The 23,347-nt window shown below is 34.1% G+C and overlaps 2 protein-coding genes across 2 annotated transcripts; both read left to right on the top strand.

The window, feature by feature from the left end:
- Positions 1-1,146: 1,146 nt before the first annotated feature.
- LOC136343759 (retinitis pigmentosa 1-like 1 protein) lies at positions 1,147-14,567 on the top strand. Its single transcript, XM_066290686.1, has 16 exons — positions 1,147-1,271; positions 3,707-3,740; positions 4,417-4,434; positions 4,562-4,690; positions 4,752-4,875; positions 5,181-5,281; positions 9,842-9,885; positions 9,939-10,080; positions 10,875-10,922; positions 11,324-11,339; positions 12,719-12,967; positions 13,020-13,073; positions 13,157-13,423; positions 13,589-13,690; positions 13,741-14,031; positions 14,420-14,567. The coding sequence occupies exons 2-16, from the start codon at positions 3,726-3,728 to the stop codon at positions 14,428-14,430; spliced, it is 1,611 nt and encodes a 536-aa protein (XP_066146783.1). The 5' UTR covers positions 1,147-1,271; positions 3,707-3,725; the 3' UTR covers positions 14,431-14,567.
- Positions 14,568-16,664: 2,097 nt separating this feature from the next.
- Positions 16,665-22,590, top strand: SH3PX1 (sorting nexin 33-like protein SH3PX1). Its single transcript, XM_066290598.1, has 8 exons — positions 16,665-16,951; positions 18,332-18,972; positions 19,045-19,286; positions 19,877-20,056; positions 20,117-20,406; positions 20,461-20,611; positions 20,661-20,954; positions 21,010-22,590. The coding sequence occupies exons 2-8, from the start codon at positions 18,833-18,835 to the stop codon at positions 21,393-21,395; spliced, it is 1,683 nt and encodes a 560-aa protein (XP_066146695.1). The 5' UTR covers positions 16,665-16,951; positions 18,332-18,832; the 3' UTR covers positions 21,396-22,590.
- The last annotated feature ends 757 nt before the right edge of the window (positions 22,591-23,347 follow it).

Genomic DNA, 23,347 nt, shown 5'->3' with positions numbered 1-23,347 from the left:
AAAATATGTGTGTATCGATTGTCGATTGTCGAGGTGTATTGGTTGTCGGATGACCTACTGTATTTCTGACGTTCACTTGCTACAGATTGGTATAAAAGAATCGCCTTCTGGTACGCACAAATTGTCTTTTAAGGCTCCTAAATCGACTAACAATTATGAATTTTGTTTTTGCTAAACTTGGTAATTACCATCACTGTGCCATCTAAAGTGGTAATTAATCCCACTATGTCATTATCATCATGGCAATATGTAATGTCAAATGTTACCGGTCATATAGCTGTTGCTGTTTTTCGCCTGAGGTCAGGTAGAGATAAAAATAAATTCCTATTCCTATCACTTTGGAAGAGTAACGCGAAGCGTTTCTGGATACAATTGCCCAATTCTAATATACTTATATGGTGTTTTACATAAAATAATGTTATTTTCATTGAGTGATTATAGCTTGGAGTTAGATATTTTTTCCATATTTATGTATTTACAAATAAAAAAAAAGATTCCGATATTTTTTATGACTTTAAGATTGTTTTCGAGTATCGCTTAGCCGCAAATGGAGGTCACATCAACCAAAAAATGTATATAAATATATTTTTAACACTTATTTTTACGTCTAATTATTATTAAAATACAACTATATTTTTCCCTGGATTGGGCGGAAAAAAAATGCACTGTATAGGTTTTTGTCTCAATTAAGCTTACCGTGCATGTAACTTATCATAGACATAAGGTGAGAGCGTGAGTTTTTAGATATAAATAAGAACAATATCACGTTCCAACTCCCACTGAACTTCTTCTAAAAATATGGAACTTTCCAAAAGCCAAACTACAGCTTTATTTAACCTCAAAAAGAATACAAATCTCAAGATTTCAATTTCCAAATGATGTTTTTCCTACGTTCCTACTTTCCCCTTTTGACCCTTTTGAAGGAAAAACCCAACTTGGCCGACCCGCCACGTTTCAGGCCATTGAAAAACCTCTCTTTCCGCACCATATCATGTCACCCAAAAATCTATTTTTGCTGGGGCCGCATCTAAATTTATCTTTAAGCTTAATTCTGCGACTCAGTAACTCCTGCTAGGTTCCCGATTTCTTGCATCAGCCCACTTAGATTTGACTTATCTAGTGCGGGATCAAATAATTTGAGCATGTGGCACTTATCTAGAGGTGGGGATGGTGATTTGATGCCGACAGGGAATTTGGGGGATAGATCAGTCGGGCGACAGTCAGCGCAGGGCCCCCTGAGAAGCTGCTCAAATTTTCCATCGCAGAAACAGGTACGTTTTGAAAAATTGGTCTTACGCAACGAGAAACGCCATTTTGGAAATAACGGGGGTGGAGTAGTGCGATATAGTGCCCTTTTAGCAGTGCTTTTTTATTTGGTTTGGTAAATTTTATGTCAGGTGGTTCAGGTTAGTTAAAGTTCTATTTCTGAGCTCAAATGCTGTTGATTTCAGTTACGCCACTATGTGAAACGTTTTTGTTATTGATGTATATTTATTTGTTCGGAACGGAAAACATTATTTACTGGAAATGGTTTTACGTAAAATTCATTTTTTCCCGCATAAATTTATAGTTTTGGCTTTTATAAGTGAACGTTTCCATGCCTTCACAAAGGCGTTTGACATATATAATTCAGTTCTGCCACACACAACTAACTTAAATGGTATATTGAATATGATGGGCAAATATTGAGTGCCAAACTAAATGAGTACTATGAGTACGTTATCATACACTCACAAGGGCTTTTAAAAATATCCATTTCAATTCCTCTATAGGTACTGAACTAACCTGAACTAAACTCAATTGACCGCTGATTATAATGGACAGATACTTTAAATCTTCTATTCAGTTAGCCATTTTTTTTAAGACAAATTACATATACATTTTGTATAAGTTTAATTTCGGTCCAGGTCACGGTAGGTAACATAATATCTGAGAAAAGTCGACTAACCAAATTAGGTGACCATGTGCAACGTGATTGGCCGATGTGGTTTTTGGACGAGTTCCAAAATCTATTTCTAACCCGGTCTGTGTGAGTGTGTCTATTTCGAATTTTGTTATAAATACTGGATCGTGCAGCCAACATGGACGCAAATAAGTAGCAGCTTTTAGCCAGGAAAATATTTGAGTTAGAATGGCTGTCCACACTTGAGCTGTTTCCGGATATTTTTTGTGAATTTCAGATCTAAATTAAATTAATTCGGATCAATGGTGGAGGGTTAGAAATGATACTTCATGTGGAGTTTTTGATTAATTATTCACTTTCAATTGAGTTAAATCTCATGGATTTTCTTCGAGATGATCTTAGCCAATACCCGATATGGCGTTGAATCATATTATCATGGTAGGATATACGCAATCAGAAGCATTGTATTAGTCTGGTTTATATGGTTGACAAATCTTCTTACTGACAAAATATTTAATCTAAAATATATTTGTAACATTCTGGTTTCCATTACCTTCAAAACCGTCTCTATATATCAAATTTTCTCTAATTTCAGAATTGTTTCCTTTCTATTTTTATGGACATTTTGTTACTTTCTTTTACTTTCAATTTATTCAAGAAGACATTTAAGTTAAAATCCACCATACCAAACCAAAAGGCATTCCAAAACGAATCAACCCTATCCAGACAAACTTAACCAACAACGCCAAGGGGCTATATCATGTTATAATGCTCGGTGGGTGGCTCACACATGTACTTGGCGTTTCATGAAACAACAAAGTTTATATTACTGAAGAGCCTCTTTACAATTAACACATTATACAGGAAAGAAATTTCATGAAATTAAGGTTTTTAGTATTTTTGGAGCTACTACCAATAATCCAAACTAAATTTGCATAATTTTAAGCACCAATATATCTATATCTTAATAACTGTACCAAGAACACAATTTCAATGGAAACTGATAAATTAACCAATACTCTGCTCTGATGTCCTTCTACATAAATTATCTTGCTGGCAAAGTTATCACTAGTTCAATATATTGGCCCTTGCGGATGTGTCCCCTTATATTGAAGACCCCATAAGTGTGATTTTTAGTTCGAAAGAAACTTTTCGTTTGCTGAAATCGACATTCTTGTTTAGAATTCCAAATTCTAAAAAAAATTCTGTATATATTTCGAATTTTTATAAAATTCACATTTTTTTTATGCTTCTGTAATGTTACCTCTAAATTTATAACCAGTTTAAGAGTTGTTTCATATCTTTCCAATTTTTAAGCCCAAAATTAACTTTATCGATATAGCAATAAGAAGTTGAGCCCAACGTTCTAAATAAACTGGATATAGCAAACAGTTACGGGCATTCCACTAAAACTGCGATTTTACTGCCATGGATTCATATTTTATTCGTCGAAATGCGGAGTTAAAACAATTAAAAAATGATCTATAAATAATATAACTATTTATAACTATATATAATAATAAAACTATTTTATATTATAATGTATTGTTAATTACTTACGTAGTTAGGTGTTTTAATGTAATTATATTTCTTTTATTTTTGAAAAATAAAGTGACAGGTTTCGTTAATGTAAACCATTGATTAATCCGATTTCATTTCGTAATTAGTTGCGCAACGAAAGTAAGTAAGGTGGGTAAATACTATCAAAATCTTAGATTTTTAGCCAAAATTTTAATAAAATTCTTTTGTTAACTATATTTCTTTCTCTGTTTAGACTCTAATCATTTTTTTTATGATTTTTAGAGCATCCTAATCCTTCAAAATGGCGGACGATGAGGTTAGGTAAGTTTCGCTATCTACGCAAGTCAAAATAGCTTAATTTCTATTACCAAATCGATATAAAATTAATAATACCTACTTTTTTATTCCATGTTCCCCCATCATTAGTATGACGAAACAAAGGCAAACGATCCCTATTTTAAAAGGTAATTAACGAACCATGCATGCTAGTGCCGTTTTAATGGTTTCTTTTAGAGTTCTTTTAGTAAGATAGTAATTAGAAATTCTACTGAAATCGGGACGAAAAGTAGAATATAATATTACGTTGCTACGATACTGGCTTATTAAAATTTTATATTGCTTTAAAATTAAGTAGATTATGTTGGAAATGCTGTATATATTTATTGCTTCGATTAGACTATAGTGTATTAGGAGGAGAGTGCGTATATTATGGCTTCAGTAAGTTTTGTGTTGTAAAATGTGTGTAGAGAACTAATTTTGCATGGCTTTTGTAGGTAACTTAAATGATAAAATCATACATTTTAATATTAATTTGAAATGAGCTTGAATTACTACACGATGAACTACACTTCTGTTAATCACATAAGGTTTCTGTTTTGTTCCGTACTTTTGTCAAAAATAATTCTCACTTTTGACTTATCACACACACACTAAAACATAATAAATCAAGATCTATGTGACATAACTAATTGGAATTCATTTCTTATTTTCAGAGAAAAAAGTTGGAAGAGGCACGTAATTACAGGACAACAATCCTAGACAGGCTTTTGGACTTGTTTTTCCTTTTATTTTTTAATTTTTACTTAATTCACTACTTTAGGATAACTAACATATTCTTAAAAACATTATAAACTATAGGAAAAGAAGAGGAAACAGGCCGAGATCGAAAGGAAGAGAGCTGAAGTGCGCGCTCGCATGGAAGAAGCCTCCAAGGCTAAGAAAGCCAAGAAAGGTTTCATGACCCCTGAAAGAAAGAAGAAACTTAGAGTAAGTGCAAGTATTTGTGGAAATACGAACGAAATTCAATAATTTTCTTTGCATGAAACAGCTGTTGTTGAGAAAGAAAGCCGCAGAGGAATTAAAGAAAGAACAGGAGAGGAAGGCTGCTGAAAGGAGGCGTATCATTGAAGAGAGGTGCGGAAAGCCTAAACTCATCGATGATGCTAATGAAGGTAATAATCAGATTATCTATTAATGCTGAGAATACACACTTTTTAATTTAAAGGGAATTGTTTTTTTTTTAATAGATTTCGAACGCAAACGTTTTTCCCATAAATATCAACTTACTTAAAAAAAAATGAACTACAACACAATGTACTGATAAAACTACGCCAATTTGACGTCAAGGGTCAATAAGTGTTTTGCCGAGAGCGTTCGAGATTTTTAAGAAAAATTCAATTTGATCTAGAAAAGGTTTACATATTATACCATTGTGGGTTCAAAAAAAGATATTAAAAGTAGTTTTCACGCTATACAGAACAAACTAAGAGTACGATCAAGCAATATTATGAAAGAATTGTCAGACTGGAAGACGCCAAGTACGATTTGGAATACCTCGTTAGAAAGAAAGATTATGAGGTTAGAGTCGGAGGATATAACAAATTTTTAAAATGCACGTTATGGACTGTCGCTATATTTCCACTTATGCTGAGACTAACAGCCTCTTTAGTGTCAGACAGCTGACGTTATTTTCCAGCTGTCTGTCGTTAAAACGGTTGACTACAACAAAAAGGACTGCTGAAACTGTGCACTCTTTAACGTATTCTCTTCTTTTGCCAGGACTAAGAGCTTTATCTAAAAGAGAACTTTAATATATACATTTTTTGGTAAAGTTCCCTTAAGCCTGGACTTAAACGCTTTTTTTTTGCTTTTTGATGTTTTCTTTTGAAACGTGCACGTTTTTATACGGTTTTTATTGGCGGTTTAACTCATCGTTCCTTTACTATAACTTTTTTTTTGTTTTCATTCAACGTCTCTACGGGAGGTAAACTAGATCTCATATGTAAACACCTGAATGCACAAATGGGATGTTGTATCTTTCTAGGTACTGTAAAACAAGTTGTCGAGCAATACTATAGGCGTGTCGTTGATCTACAAACTAGGAAATATGATATTGAAAAAGAAGTAGAACTGAAAGAATATCAGGTAGAACCACTGGAAAGGGGTTACTTTTGTTCGCGTAGATCAGTATTTCCGTAAAATAACCACCACCTGATACGTAGATCGCTTTTGTTGCACAGCGTTTTTTTCAGTTTTCAGTGCGACAAATTTTTCATCGTCTAAGAACGTAAATTAACTTGAAAGATTCTTGTTTTGGTTTTGTAATAACTGAGTAATTTTTTTAATGAAAGTTGCGCTATTTTTGCTGCAAGCTTTTGAGTATTATTATCCCCAAATTTCCCATATTACAAAACAATAATTAAAAAACTCGCAACACGACAAATCGACCCAGATTTAATTAGAATTCCTCTAAAAAGGCGTGTTTTCTTTTAGCCGAGCTACAAACAATTTGCCAAAGCTACTACCAACGAATTTGTAGGCTAGAGGGGGATAAATATGATTTAGAAGTAATAGAGCGAATTAAAGCTGCAGAGGTATTTCAAAAAACACGTGATAAGGAGAATTGTTGTTCGATATAGGCAGCTGAATCCCTAGAATGGCGTTTAATAGATTCTGCTATATCGAAAATCACTTTTTGCCCGCTTCAAACTTTATTCAAGCACCTACAATATCCGAAAAGTTATTTTCGAATAAAGACATAGATTGATCCCAGCTCTGTAAATATTTGCAAAGGCTACAAGTAAATAAACGCAATTCTCTTGTTTGACGTGGAGAATCGGCACCTCAGTAGATTTGGTCACTGTTTAGTTCGAAACCCCCGCAAAAAATCCCTCCAATTTTTCATATAGTAACGTCGCTAATGGGTCAAAACATTTTTATTTATTTATTTGTTTATTCATTTATACACACTAGGAATTGCACAGAGAAATCCTCGAAAGTTAACCCTCTTGGCAAATGTTCTATCATAGTGTCTCAAAATACAGGGCTCGTTAATACCTTCTTCAGAACTCTTTAAAACAACGATTTAGAGCTACAAAAATGGATGATTTACAAAACACCAAAATTCTAATAATGAGACACTAATTTGGGATACTTTGTATAGATTTATAAAAGGGGTTAAAAAAGGAAATACAAGAACGAGCAATATTGTTTTCAGGCACGGGGGAATAGTTTCAGATTCGGTTATATATAGGAAAGTGTTACAATGTAATGATTTTTGATAAATCAGGTGATTTTGGAGATCATAGGTCATGAAACATTATTATGCATTAAATTAGTTTTTCCTATTTAATGAAAATTGAAACTATTCCTTCAATTTTTTTCAACATTTTTTAAGTAAATGTGCCCGTTGATGCATTGAGGGTGGTCCATAATTAGATATTCTGTGTTCAAAGAGTGACTCCCTTTATATCGATGATGATCGTGCTTTTAAATTGAATGAAAAAATCATATTTGTATATTACAAACTTGACGCCATTTCGCAATTTAAAAAAAAATATTCTTTATAATCATGTACATGGGGCTGGGTTAACTTTCGTCGTCTGTGCACATACATACATACATAAATACATAACCACAAAACCCCATCACTACAAACACAGGGTGATTCACCATATATGTATGCAGCAAGGCGGTCGTTATTCAAAATATGTTCAATCATCTTGAAACATCTGTAACACCCGTCACTTCTAGTTAGCTTTTTAGTTTAAGTTTTTTTGGGTTACTTTAGTCACTATTATTTCACACAGAAGTCTTTGAACAGGATTGTAATTAATCAATCAATCAAAAATATATCTGTTTTCACCCGATTAAGGGTAGAAACAAATATATAATTGCTTACATTACTATTACAACCACGACACAATTCGGGGGTAGAATTCCTTGTGAAACTAATACTTACTGGTGGTTCCGTTATTTCAAATTTCAGCTACCCTAAAACGAATAATAAAGGAGTACTATGACCGTATGTACATTTGCGAGGAACAGAAATGGGATTTGGAACGCGAGGTTCGGAAGCGAGACTATGAGGTATCGTCAGACGATCGGTTTTAGGGTCCGAAAATATAAAATTCAAAAAAATTGGTAGCGCATTGCATGCAATACAATAATATCTAAAAAACACATAAGCTCAAACATTGTTAACACCACATCACAATACGGCTTCATGGGGTGGCATAGGAGGTGGGTAATAACTGGTGGTTCCGTTGTTGTGCTCTTTCAGACCAGCTAAAGAGGGTCGTTAAGGGGTACTATGACCGAGTTTACATTATAGAAGAGCAGAAATGGGATCTGGAACTCGATGTTCGCAAGAAAGATTACGAGGTATCGAAATAGGCCCTCAAAACTATGTTTGTAACAACTGTCCTTGAGGATTAACAGCAGTTACCAATTTCTTGAACTATGATGGGACTAAATTCAGCTTTAAGCTTTACCCCCACAAATTGTTATAGGACACCACTCAGAACCATGATGGATGGTAGCTTCATGGTTGAACACTCATAAATTGGGTTGTTCTTAATTGGCTATAATGTAAATAATAAAACCAATGTAATATTACACCCACATGAAGCGTCTGGCCGTAGTTCCACCCCTCTCCTGGCATTGTTAGCAATGACTAATCAGAGATCAATAGTTAACATCATACGACTTCATGTAACTTCACTAGCTAATGCTCTAGATATGTAATTTGTTTTTAAATAAATTATATTAGTTATGTTATTTGACAATGCAATGGAATCGTAAACCAAGAAAGATTAAAATTGACTTTTTCGTGTAAACATCACTTATTATTGGACCACCCTATGGATTCGCTTGAATTCGTAACGTAGCCAAAATTCTGTTAACGTAGGGGATGTCGTAGGACGATTGATAATTGGGGTATATGAAGATTATTCCTCGAATTACTTTACGAAATCATCTGTGTACTGTGTCTCAAAAAAATCAGAACGTTATTTAAAGCTAAAACTTTGGTTTACGACACCATACTCAATAAGATCTGTTGTCTTGTGTGCATAATGATTTTTGAATTATTGTTTCTATAGTCTTTTCACAAATTAACAAAGTTGTTAGACTTCATCAAGAATTCAGGTCTTTCACACGGCATGGCCCTTCATGGCTTTGATCCCTTTTTATGCTCTAATGGAATACACGAGAAATCGACCCTTAAGATGCAACGTTCCAAATCTCTATAAAATGATCGTTTTTTTTCCATGTTAAAAAATAACGGAACCCTCAGTGCTAGAAGTGCCATGCTTTTTTTCATTTATGTTTCAGGTTTACTCCTTTTTGTAAATAAACCTATATGCATGAATGTGCAGGCTTTGTAATACAGCTTGACTAGACAGAAGCAATGATTGAACCCCCAATTAACGACCAGCTGCAAGAACAGGGTTTATTACTTTCTAATAACGATTTTTTTGAATTTTATAAATTTTGGATATTTTTAGTTTTATTTTTCAGTCGTGTCCGTGCCTTTAGACGTTTTCGAGACAACCTGTGTATTGTGTACATAATTTTTGTCCATAGAATAATAGCGTAGTACCATATGCGTTCACATACCCTCACAATGTTGGTTTTCTGTATACCTACATACATTTTTTATTCAAGCGTTTCGTAGTACATTTATTTTTTACGAAATCGTTTCCTGTCTTTCCTTAAACCTCTTACTAACCTTTTCACCGGCTATGTGCTTTCTACGTTAACGCCTACGTTTTCCTTGTCGATTTAAAAATCATTTACTAAATGTGTGCTTATGCCTTTCTGTTGAGCTTTTTGGCTTTTAAAACGGTCCACTGTGAATCAAATTCAAATAATTGCTAGAACAACCGTGAAGACCAGTAAAAACTAATGTTACAAAAGACTTTAGCTTAACTCTTCTCACATTCACATACACACAAAAAACAGAGAAAAAAGTGCATCCGTTTATCGATGTCTTTTGCAGAAAACAATACTCTCAATTTCACAGTGGCTCGTTTAATTTAAGTTGGTTTTTGTAACTTTAAACCAAAACTTATAAAAATCAACTTCAAACATCACATGCAAACCCCACGACACTCAATTATGAAATTTTCCCTTTAGATCGCCGATTTGAACAGCCAAGTTAACGACCTCAGGGGCAAATTGTGAGTTATCTAATAATTTTTTTTAGTGGTTGCGACAATAACTCAAATTTCAGCATTAAACCCGCCCTCAAAAAAGTGTCGAAGTACGAAAATAAGTTCGCCAAGCTCCAGAAGAAGGCGGCTGAATTCAATTTCCGCAACCAACTTAAAGTTGTCAAGAAAAAGGAATTCACTCTCGAAGAAGAAGATAAAGAGGTAAGGGGTGTAGTCCTGCGGAGTAAATATCTTCAGTTTCATATTGACACTTAAAAAAGGTTCTTTCTATACACGCAAATGGGAAAAACAGTTTAAAAAATAAAATATAGGGAGTTTATTGGGATCCCTTTCTTCATTTTATTTTATTCGTTTGCAGAAACCCAAACAGGAAAAAGCTGAGTGGCAGAAGAAGTAAAATTCCCAGTATTTTAAAAACATTTTACAAAGTTTTTATGCGTACAGCAGAACTCAATATTGCTTTAACAAAATTTTTGTTAAACTGAATAAAACTATTTATCTTAACTAGTAATGGTGGTTGTTTATTTATTGGCTTATTTTTCAAAGCAATTTTTGGGTATTTTTTTCGATATTTTTACATCTAGTGCCATTTTTTTACATCCAATCACATACATTTTTATGTTTTTTATTTTTATATGAGCGACTTTTTTTGAACTTTTTGCATCTTTTTGCCTAATACCTTCCCTTTATCATTCCTACCTTTTTTTTAATAAACTCGGAGAAAAGGTGAGCTATTGCTAAATTTCCGTTTTGGTGTGCTAAAAGCTTTTGATTTAGCTTATATATGCTTCAAATTCAGTCACATTTCAAGCCATTATTTTAAGCAATTACTTTGATTTTGAAGTCTTTCTTGAAACCGCTTCTATTCATTTATTCTCAACTGTAAAATCCAGTCATAACACTATCATTTCCCAGTCAAACCATCTGTAATTACAATACTAACTTCATACTTTGTAATTTGCTGAAATTGACATTTTTGCAATTATTTCTTTCAGAAAAAACCCGAATGGTCTAAGAAGGGCGAGAAGGTACAGGAAGCCGAAGCATGATCGGTTTTTTGTCAGAGTGTACCCGTATTGTAATTTTACACTTTGTTTTATATGGTTTCTAATATCGTTTTTCAAAGAGATGTACACGTCCGCACTAAATTCTGTGCTGTTTTGTTTGTACCGTAAACATCCATGTATATTTTGTTTATTTGACCTGTATTATGTGTATAGTGAGTTCAAACTTATGTTACTTTGAAAAAATATAACTTACATTAAAAAAATTGTTAAACATGTTTGTTTTATTGTTTGGTTTCCATAATTGCAACAGAGTGTGGCACGAATTTTATTATTAATGTTAGGCATCGTGAACTACCCTTACACCTATTAAATGAAAGTGAAAGTACTGTGGCGTTTTATTATCGACTTTCTGTTAAGAGAAATTATTTTTTTTTTAGGAAGGTGAAGAAGGTGGTAAGTAAATTGAGCATTCAAAATACATATGCCACCACATTAATACTACTTTGAGCCAAATATCTTGATTTAATCTGACAGACGGGGCAAAGTGATTGTGAAAATCTACAGTATTTTCCTGAACTTAGATTCCCTTTTACTTTACCCAACTTTATTGTGCAATTGCAAAATAAAATTTTGCAATTATATTTGAAAAGTAAGCTATTGTGAAAATAAGTTCACGTTGGCTTCTTATGGCTTAAAATGGTGTGGGAAATTTGTATGAACTAAATTTTTTTTTTTTTTTCCCCCCAAACTTCGTAATTGCTACTACTGTATCACGGTTGCCCATCGCATAATGTGCATAACCATCATTGTTTATCACGTGAGCTTTGTTAATCCACCGTCTCTAGATAGGCTACAACAACTTAGTTGTAACATTTTGACCTGAAATATGTGGATACTAGTAGCAGTCATGTTATGAATTCTAGTTAAGTAATTGTAATGTACTGCTGTGGGAGTTTTTGCAGAATATAAAATTTGAGGCATTTTCAAAATCGCAATAATAATTCAGGACAGATTCTTCCCCAAGCCCTTAAAGTATAAATTGGCATTATTTACGCAATAAATCATTTGCTATAATGATTTTTCGAACAGAAAAGTTTGTCGTTATTTTCTCTAGTCTTTGTGTCATTTCATAAAATTAGAACACTTTAACGCCGATTTGTTGAAACACAAATTGGATCACGTAAATCCGACTGCCATAAATTTTGGCGTCCATAAAAGATGCAGTACTGTCTAAGATTACTGTTACCCCATAATATTTACATTTCACTGTATGTAAAAATGACGACATCGCGGTTTTCTCATAGTATTTGGATAGAGGGTACGTGTTAAAGGTAACTGTAATAAAAAATTACGTATAAGACGGAAATTTCATAGACTGAATCTAAGGAAAAATCTTTAATTTTTTGCATATTTTCAGAAAAAAAATCCTAGTTTTTGAGGTTCCACTTTTCGATTTACTTAACCATGTAGACATGAATGCTGTTTTGAAATCGAGTGCCGCAATTGAGGTCCTACAGTTTTTAAATTTTTGTTTACGGCACCTTGCTTTTGAAGATTATTTTAAAAAGCATTAAAAACAACCGCAAATCTCAGAAAGTATAAGATATATCACCACTCAGTTAGAACACGCTTACTGGTCTTCAAATTGATGAATATGTGTCAATTTTTTAAAAGATAGTCAGTTAACAAATTTGCGACTTATCAGAGATCACAATATGAAAAAATAGTGAAAAAGCAATACCACACTATCAACTATATTTAGCTTAACACTTAAATATAGTCTGAAACATCGCAATTATAAACAACACATATATCGTATGAATGAAAAGCAGATGCAAAACCAGAAGAAGCAGCGGAATCTAAAGCCGAAAGCACCCCAGCTACACAAGGAGATTCTCCTGCTACCGATTCGCAATCGTCTAGTGAAGGTCAACCCAGTGAAACTCAACCTGCTGAAGGTCAACCACCAGTTGAAGGACAACCACCCATCGAAGGTGAACTCACGACAGAGACACCTGCAGAAGGTGAAACGGCACCGACTGAAGGTCAACCTTCTGAGGGTGAAGGTGCTTTACCTGCAGGTAATATTGAATGAAAAGTCACAAAATTTGTTATTGATTTCATGTTGTTTAGGTGGGGAACCCAAACCTACAGAAGGAGAATCTCAACCAGAGGTTGTTCCCCCAGGTTAGTTGTATATGTCCTATATTCTGTGTTACTGGTTCTTTGTACCATATTGGGAGGTTGTAATAGAAAATGATCTTCTTTAGGGCCGTTCGAAACGTTTAAACAGCTCGTCATGAACGAGAATTACGACATTATCGCCCTACCGGAAACGGTCTTAGCTCCGACTGAAAGCAAAGAGGCAGTAGCTATACCGCATTATTCCCTGGTTGAAAATCGGAAAAATAGCGGCGACGGCGTCGTCATTTATATTAAGGATTCGTTAAAATATAAAGTAGTCAATTTGACCTCGGGAAATCCAGACGAAAAGGTCACTTTCGAGGATTTGCTCGAGAAACTCAAATCCGGGCCTGGTAAGGGCTGCGATCATCGGTTCGTTGCATACCATCGACGCCATTACTTGAATGCTACCATTTTATTTTTAGGAAATTGTGACTGTACCATCATAGGCATATAAATACATTTTCATGTCTCGGTTAAATTGCAAAAATCATCCTAACGATTTTTCTTTTTTAAAGTAGAGGGAGCTCCGGTAAGTGAAGGATCCGAAGCTGTCCCGGCAGAAGGACAACCTCCAGTAGAAGGACAGGCGTCTGCAGATGGACAATCTGCAACAGAAGGTACATTTGCTTCCCTAATTAATAACTCCTCACTACGTAAAATACCTAAGGTGCAGCCGCAGCAACAGAAACTACCCTAACAACTGAAGGCGAAGCTATTATAGCACCGCCAGAGGCAGCTCCAACACCCGAAGGAAGCGAAACAGCTGCAACTGAAGCGGCTCCTGCAGCTGACACTCCTGTAACCGAAACCGTGGAAACTCCTGCCGAAGGAGCACCGAGTGAGGCGCCCCCTGCACCAGCTATTGAACCTGAGGTGGTACCAACACCCTCTGAAGTTCCAGTAGATGAAGGAGCCCCTAATATTGTAGAAGCCGTTGTTGTTACGGCTTTTGTCGAGGGTAAGTATAAACAATATGCTCGAATATTTTTAGAAGAGGAATAAAAAAAAAATCAGCAAATTTAATCGCCTCAGACTTTCCATGGATTACCCCTCAGAGATAACTACAAATACTTAGTTCAAAAATCTTGAAAGCTCCAGGAATATCAAGGTCAAATATTAGCATTGGGTTAGTTCAGGATTATATGGCGGCTACACGATGCAGGGGTAATCTCCTTTCGCAGACTAAGGATTCGCTGGGTACAGTGGAGGAAATTATAAAATTGTAATAGCCAAATTCACTTAATATTTGTAGAGAACACATAACTCTTATGTATTTAATTAATTTTTTTTTAAGTTTACTATCCTCTATTGAATTCTATTGATAGTTTTTTTCTTACCATTTTCAGCTGCGGCGTAAACACCTTTCCAGTTACTTTAAGGACTTTCTATACTATTATATTTGTACCACCACTTGTAATGTTTAGCTTTAGAAATTATTATCACACTCTGTTTTATTTTAAAAAATATATATTAATTAAATTTTGGAATAGACAATTTGGTTTTTCATTTCAAATGTCATTAGTCTGAGAGACAATATATCATACTCTTGCTAACTTTCCGAATCAGACACTCTTGACTGGAACGATGAAATTAAAGCAGGACATTGGCCAATTCCTTCCTGAGTTTAGAATCTACAAGTTTTTTTTGCCTCATTTCATAAAATAATTAATCTAAAAATGGATGTTTCGTAAAAAAAGGTTTTTTAATGAATTTTTGCTCGCTAACGCGTGAAAAGCAAGTAAACCGTGATTGGTCCGAAATTACAGAATGAACCGGGTCCGGGACACTGCACCCTGGGGTGACCCAGATGCAGCTAGCTTATGACGTCAGTGAATACGTCATTCCCTGATACAGGCAACGTCTGTCTGTGTTGGAAAGGTTCATTCTAAAAACGGGGAGATGCGGTAATTTGCATTCTGCAACAATTTACGGTTCAATGGAAATGGATTTATTGCTGGACTTAATTTTTGTTTCGATAATATACGATAAAATAAATTCAACTTAAGGTAGATAAATGGAGCAACAGTTATAATGATATTTAATCCAAATCTGGACCTTTATTAGTGACGAGGTTATACGTCTCCAAAGTTGATTTGAAATTTTGGCTCCTCTCAAATATTTTTTGAGAGAGATTTTTTAATATTTAGTTTTTATTTTCTTTTGCTGGATTGCAAATCTTTCCACACACTACATTTCTTTTAATTCCAAATATAAGGAAAGTAAGCGCTGTTTGGGATCTATAGGAACAAACAGAGATAAAAAAAAATCTATCTTTGAAGGTTAAATATAAATTTTTCCTCAAATATTTAAAATTCAAAATTCCAAGTAAATTTACATGGTAAATATACAGTCGAATACTTTTATAAATCAGCATTTGTGTCAATTTATTTCTTCTTCTCTGTTGGGATCAATGAATAAGAATCCAAATATAGATTTGTTATAGAGATGTGTACCGTTATCACAGTCATCTATTGTTAAACAGTGAAGTTAGCTCAGGTTGAGAAAAAGATTGCTTTTCTGTGAGCAATATAGTCCGATCGAAAACGCTATTTCGTATTGATTTGTGCTAAAATTAAAGGACGAACATCATAGAGGGCATTTTGAAAAAATCGAAAATTGGTAGAGATGATACATTATAATATGTGCTTTAATTACTTTGCTTTAGGGATTCCCAAGATGTTGGAGAAGGGAATTTTCGAAGCTGTTGAGATCAAAAACTTCATGAAATGGCTTTAAGATCTTTTCAACTTATTCACATAAGAATTGAAATATTCCAAATACTCCAAAAGATGCGAAAATTGAGGTAAAAAAATTACTTACGCCTAAAATGAGATAAAAAGTTACTTTACGTTAGATTTACAATAGTATAAACTTTTGAGGGTGGGAAACTTTGCGGAAACAACCGGCATACAATCCTTCACACCTAACATTTTCATCTAAGATATTATATAGATAGATCAGAGTAATTTTATTTGAGTAAATCATGCGAGATATTCGCAAAATAATATGTAGTTTGAGGGATTATCAAAATAGCTGAAAAGGGTGTTAGTGTGATGCGATATCTCAGCATCTAAAAGAGACGCTTCATCCTTTTCAGCATATGCCGAGACAGACACATGGAACATAATTTTTAATATAGATTCGTAAAAATCCTAAAAAGATTATTCTTGACGCAAAATTATTTATTTCGATTCTTCTTTGAAGTCAGACATCAACAAACGTTAATAGAAACTCAAAGTAAATCGTTCGTTTGAAACGAATTAGAACACGACATTAAGACTTAGAAGATCAAATATGGTAAAGGCGGTCATAAGAATGCTGACGAATGTGTGGTGTGCCGGCATAGCAATTGGCTTGATTGACTACCCACACGCTTTCATTTTTATCAATAACAATTACAGAAATTACTTATTTTTGTGTAGTTATTGTTTCAATTTGACATCCAAAAACCAATTGTAAAATGAAGGAAGGCGAAGGTCCGTTGGTCAACTCTGAAGCGGAAAGAAAAATCATGTGGTAGATCATCAGAATTTCTATCAAAAGCTTCCGGACTAAGAAAGCGCAAACACGCGCTTCAAAGTCGTAGTCACGTTTGAAAATATCAATGTCAGCGCGGAGGTTCGCTAGGAAACACCGCATTTCGTTAGTTTCTTCTAATTTTGGATCATTTCAAACGAATTTATCTAAGGGATCATCGATTTCTTACAATATCTGACTGTTCGCAATCGACTCAGTGAAGTTACAGTGAGTGTCACTGAAAAACTGTGATTTTTGTAAATGTGCGGCGCATCACGTTGTAGTTCTGTAGACCAATGAGTAAACCTCGAGTAAACCAATGGGTTACTTGTTCAAGATTAGTGAGTAATTTTAGAAATATGGTAGGTATTTTGTTGTACTTCCGCATTCATGATTTATGAGCGTATTTGTTTGACCACGGGATGCAGTTTTATTGAGTCTATATTAAATGTAATACGTGTTTAGATAGAAATTGCAACAAAAGTGGCACTTTTCACATCACTCGCAGAAAGGTGGGCTACATAAAAACCTTGACCCTTTTTTGCTATAATAATACATAAAAATAATTTTACTTTAATTGATACAGGTGCAGTTCGTGGGAGTTTGTATAATGTCGTAGGTATAATTTAAGTATCATCAGCAAAAATTCAATGTTTGGTAACGCATTGAACGTTTCACCTTCACTCGCTATCACTAACAACAATGTTAGTAATTTTTATTGCTAATAGTAATAATGACTTCGAAGAGGGTCAACTCCACAAAATTATATATTTTTATCCTTGAATTTCGTATTCTGTTATTGCAACTGTACGCCGTGATTACTATTCGGTAATAAACAACATTGCGACTGCATTAAATATTTTCCATTTGTACCTAATTTTAGTTGGTGATGAAGTATTTCACCAGAATTTAAACGAGCAGATTGCGGAAGGCATAACGTTCATTTTAAATTGAAAGTAAAGGTTATTCAGCGATTTAGTCTCGGACTAAAGTTTTCCGGAAGATACACATTTCCTCATCATTTGATAGCCTTCAAAATTCGAATGATAATGGCATTAAATCGACATTTCTAACGGGTCCGCCCACTCTCCTGGCATTTTTACCTGGGCGCAACATCCTCGACCCGTCTTCAAATGTTATAGCGGTTTAAAATAGTTCGCCTGACCTATTTAGGTCCCTGCCCAGTTTCGTGTCCTTTTGTGAGAACATACAGCAGGATTTAAAATATTAGATTTTCCCTAAAAATGATGCAAAAGATGACTAGGGGGATTAAAAAGAGGTAACCCCATTTTTGAAAATAAATCAGAAATAATGCTTATGAATAAAAATAGGCTTATTTGAGGATATTATCTTTAATTTGGGCTCAGTTTTATTTACTGATTAGTTCAAATCTCTTTTTTTGGTCGATGATCAATATGCCTTACCGACTTACTATGCTCACTCACACCATAAGCGATTCCGAATAGGATATGTAAAATGAATAATCAGGGTTTATTAACGCTTCAATGGGAAGACTGATTTTTTTTACGCAACATCCATTAATCAAAGAAATTAGGTCAAGGTCTGAGTAACTAACAATTAAATATTGGGATTAAAATGGTGGCGTATTTCGCAATCTATTCCTCACTCAATTCATGCTGTGTTAAAGATATTCTCAATTTTATCACGTCTTTAATGCCAACAAAAATAATAAGAGTTTTAAAGTCTCAAATATTTTCCGCCAAAAGTTTTTTTAAATTTAGATATTCTCAAGCGCCATCTCCCCACGAATAGCCAAACGAAATCTTAATCCTTATCAGATTTCTGGTCTCTGTAACTGGCCTACTTCTTTATCCTCGTCATTGATCATATGACCCGATTCCAACCAATAAATAATAAGCATGACGTACTCTAACTGCTCCATACAACAAAAGCAGAATCAAAAGGGTGTGTATGCAAAACCATATGTTATGTGTCAGATTTATATTACATGTCAGAATACAAATGTGTCATCAATTAAAAAAAGTTTTTGTTATCAAAATTGTTTTATTGAAATAATATTCTCCGGAATTTCACTGCTTTTTAAGCGAAATGCGCCCCGTTTTCAAGTGAATAGTGCCAGAGCAACAATCAAGGAAATTGTCGTTGTTAATAAACCTTTTGAAGTAATACGCTTGCAAGAGAAACGTTCACATCCAAAACCGCTAAATCTCCAGACACCCACACCTAACTAAAATTTATTGAGGCAAAGAACTTTGTGCGAAATGTCGACTTTCAAAGTCCGAGTGTTATATGACTTCCAAGGAGAACCAGGCACTGCAGAAATGTCTGTTGCAGCTGGAGAAGTGCTTACAGTTTCGAGAACTGATGTTGGAGATGGTTGGTGGGAAGGTATTAACCCCAAGTAAGTATGATTCATACATAAGGTTGACAGCCTGCAATATGATTACTTAAATAAGTATGTGTTTAACTGCAGTGGCAAATCAGGTCTTTTCCCAGAGGCCTATGTGGAAAAACTAGACTCAGGACCTCCAAATATACCCCCTCCAGCTTTGCCAAATCAGGCTGGATGGAACAGATCAGGAGGGATCAGTCAAGAACCTGACAATGCACCACAAAATGATGATGATGATTGGGATGAATGGGATGATGATAATACTTATGAAACACCACCACATAGTAATAATAGTAATTATGTTCCAAAAGCTGAATCATATGGTAAGAGAATATGATGTGATCTTTTGCTGAAAAAAATTGAAATTTAAACATTAAATACTAACCTCATTACAAGCAATAGGTGTTTTTTGAAACAATGATCTTGATTGGATTGATCACTAGCAGCCACACAGAATATTTTACTATTATTGGGATCAACCTCAAATCTATCTCTCTAGCCTCCTTTAAAGTGTTAAAAATAAATTCAAAATTCTTCTACTACCAGTTAGGAATCATAAATTTAACTTTTTCCTCTGGTAATGTCCTATTCAAATTGTTTAAGTTCAAGAAGGTGGTAAATGTAATATAATTTCTCAAGTCTTCAATATTAAACTGCATATTATTAAGTGATGTAAATTAACACAACAATATCAGCTGTAGCATCTAAGCAATTATAATGATATAATAATCAATATATTTTTTTAAAATCCATTAATACATTACATGCATTTTATGATTTTAAACAGATATAACATCATATAATGCATCATATATTTTCTGTCCTTGTTCAACTTCATTTAGGCAATATAGGTCATTTTAATTGTTGATAAAATATTCATTAATAATTGCTGACAGGGTCCTTCATGTTTAAGGCAATAATGAACAAAACCAAAACTACACCCAGCAATATTCCTACAATAGGCAAAGTACCCAAAGTGATGCTATTTCACTGAGTGGAAGTACTATGGGTGACAACAAAGGCACAATAACAAAAAAAAGCTACAACATATTTTCAAGTGCAGTTCGCAGTGGTTTGGAAGGATATATTTTAGGTACCATTTCTCAACATTTCAGTAAGGGAATAATGGGACCTACAATATAAACTCTTCTAGGTTTAACCAAAGATACAGCTAATACTGCTTCTAGAAGGTGGCAAATATACCGGGAAAGCGACGACCAACTAGGACGATGGGAAAACATTACAAACCCCTATACGGTTCAAATAGCCTCCCCCAAAAAAGCCACTAAAATGGGGGGCTTAAAGTCATTTATAGCCTATCAACTAACACCCTCTTTTACTGGTATTGAAGTTTCTAGGAGATATAAACATTTTGATTGGTTGCATGATCGGTTGTTGGAGAAATTTAATTTAATTGCCATTCCACCTTTGCCTGACAAACAGGTACTATTTTCGTCTAAGGTAAAATCTCTGCGATTTTAGCGTCGTTTTTCGTAGGTGTCTGGAAGGTATGCTGAAGAATTTGTGGAACACCGTAGAGCTCAACTGCAAGAGTTCATTAATTATATGTGCCGTCATCCGATTTTGTCTACCTGTGATGTATGGGTTCATTTTTTGACTTGCACTGATGAGAAGCAATGGAAACAGGGTTTGTATGTGAAACACTGTCAACAAAATAATTTTTATTGACGTTGTAGGTAAGAGAAATGCCGAAAGAGATCAGTTAATAGGAGCCAATTTTTGCCTGTGCATAGAAGCCCCAGAAAAAGAAATAATGCAATCATTAATTGAGATCAAAATAGACGAAAATATAAAGTACATTGACAAAATGGATCAGTCCATTAGGGGGCTGATGAACTTGGCGCAGGATCAACAGAAAAAAAATTTCTCCATGTACGAAAGGGAGTTTGGGCGTATAGGTCAAGCCTTTGCAGAGCTGGGCAGTGCCTTTGAACATGGCCAGCAAGGCATGTTTTCAAAGGCCTCAATAGGTAATTTAAATCTTGAAAATTCCTTATCATCAGCTTTTTTCAATATTTTTTTTAGATGTGAAAAACATCGGAGCCGCTTATACAGTAATAGCAATGATGTTCAAATCACAAGGGAAAATTGATTGGGAACCGCTGTATGACCGGTTATACATTTACAAAGGTGTTACCTCGCACCTGCCTAACATTTTGCAGATGCAAAAAATGGCGGAACAAAAAAAGAAAGAGTGTGAGCGCAACAATCAGATGCCACAAATGGCGCTGACTGATGTCAGACGACGTTCTGACGTGATCACTTATACTGTGTTTGCGGAACTTAGTCATTTCCAACATGAACGCGATAACGATTTAAAAAGAGCGCTGAAAGACTTTTTACGGGAGCAGGTGAACTTTTATAAGAAAGTTGTGGCCAAACTCGAGGAAACTCTGGATCAATTTGAGTAAAATTACTGAGGAAAGCCATGTTTTGATGGCTTGCAAAATAGGGGCCATGTGAAAATAGCGAGAAGGGGATATTTGTCTAAAGTTTATTTATTTCTATCCTAGTCGAGCCTAAAAATATTAAGTTTACATTTTTTTTGGATATAGTTTTTTTTTAACAAACAAAAAATCTTAGCTTGATTAGTTATTGGTATTTTATAAATATATATATTTTTTTGGCTTAATCTCAATAATATTCATATTTAAAAATTGATACCAATAGTTTCGTGTTTATTACTGTATTATAACAATTGTATTTCAAATCTTTAATAGTTTTTTATTGTGTAAATATTCGTCAGTTCATTATTGTTATTATTTTCCTTAGATGAGATAATTTTATTAGACCACAGAATTTGAGAAACGTCGATTAACGGTATTATTACGCTGATAAGACTATTAGAATATTATTTTTGAAATTAGGTGGTTCTAAATTTATACCATACGAGCTTTAACAGAGCAACCGAAAGTGCTTCTTTACCTTTAACAGCTTCTTTTTACAGGACTGTACATTTTATTGTTATAATTATTATAATGGGTGATCATTTAAAACTACTCACAATAGACGGCGACCTGTAAATTTCTGATAAATACATAACAGCTAATAAATTTATCTAAGACGTATTTTCGATTATGATCGCCTACTTGAAGTCTCTTTAATGAGCACCCTTTTCTATTTGTATAATAAATTTAAAGTAAATCTTTGATGTGTTTTGTTATATTTTATGTGCGGCTTCTACACACTTTTTCAAACTAGATCGACGTACTAGAAAGGAATCCAAATCAACGTAAAATTGTAGAATAAAAACTTAGATTGTCGACACTTCTTAATAAAAAAAAAAATGAAATTCTTGAGATGGCGCAGGGACCTTGACGGTCACCTACATTTTCTTATCATAAATTCTTTTCTTCTATAGGTGTATAGTCTAGTCCGTAGAGTGATTGAAAAAAAAATCATAAAAGTTTCAAGAATAAAAACGAATTGAAAGGTTTATAACTTCAGTACGCAAACCTTACATATACAGGGTGGTCCGATTACCAAGATTAGCATTGTCATCTCTTAAATCGTTAAGACTTAAGTCAGCGAGCCACGATTTTTCAAAATACTGGTAACTGTTAATAAAATAATTTCGATGGGAATAAATAAATGAGATAACGCTACTATGTTCTGATTTATTACTAAATATTTAGTTTTTCAAAACAAACCGCGACATTTTCAAACTCCATTTTTGGAGGAACTTTCTCGAAATGTTATATTTATTATATATTACTGGATTAGTTCGTCTACAGGGAAAGATATAAGTTGATCAATATAGTTGCTGTAAAACAAACTTTTTAGTGGTTGAAACACTCAGTTTTTTTTATATGCACACTGAAAGTATGAATACAAAAATAAAACTTATAAATAGCTGATCAGCAATTATCAAGAATTTTGTAACATGCCATGAACCCGTCTATTAAATATTCACACATGAGGGCAATAAACACAGTTTGATTTGTAGAGAACTACTAAAACTGAAAGTTGTAGAATAATGAGTTTGAAACTGCATCTCCATAGTCATAAAGCTTTATTTCTTTATATTTAAAATGTGTAGGTATTAAATTATAAATTTATTCCAGCATAATATGGAACCAGTGAATCGTTATAATGTAATCTTTTCTGCTTCGGAATAACCGAACGAAAATGAGTTCCGACGACGGGTGTTGCCGAGTTTCTATTATCAAAGCAATTCTCTACGCCTACCAATTTGTATTTTTGGTAATCCTTTGGATTCAGTCTAATATATCCATGACAATCTAATTATTTTTAGTTAACTGGAGTTGCTATCATTACAGTAGGAGTATGGAAATACCTGGAAACTTACCACTACTTTACAGTGGCAGATCTGAACATGTATTCAGCAGTGTTGTATCTGTTC

The sequence above is a fragment of the Euwallacea fornicatus genome, chromosome 15 (genome assembly GCF_040115645.1).
Source record: "Euwallacea fornicatus isolate EFF26 chromosome 15, ASM4011564v1, whole genome shotgun sequence".
Classification (NCBI taxonomy): domain Eukaryota; kingdom Metazoa; phylum Arthropoda; class Insecta; order Coleoptera; family Curculionidae; genus Euwallacea; species Euwallacea fornicatus.
The sequence above is the reverse complement of the archived record's forward strand: the minus strand, read 5'-3'. Positions and strand labels throughout refer to the sequence as shown.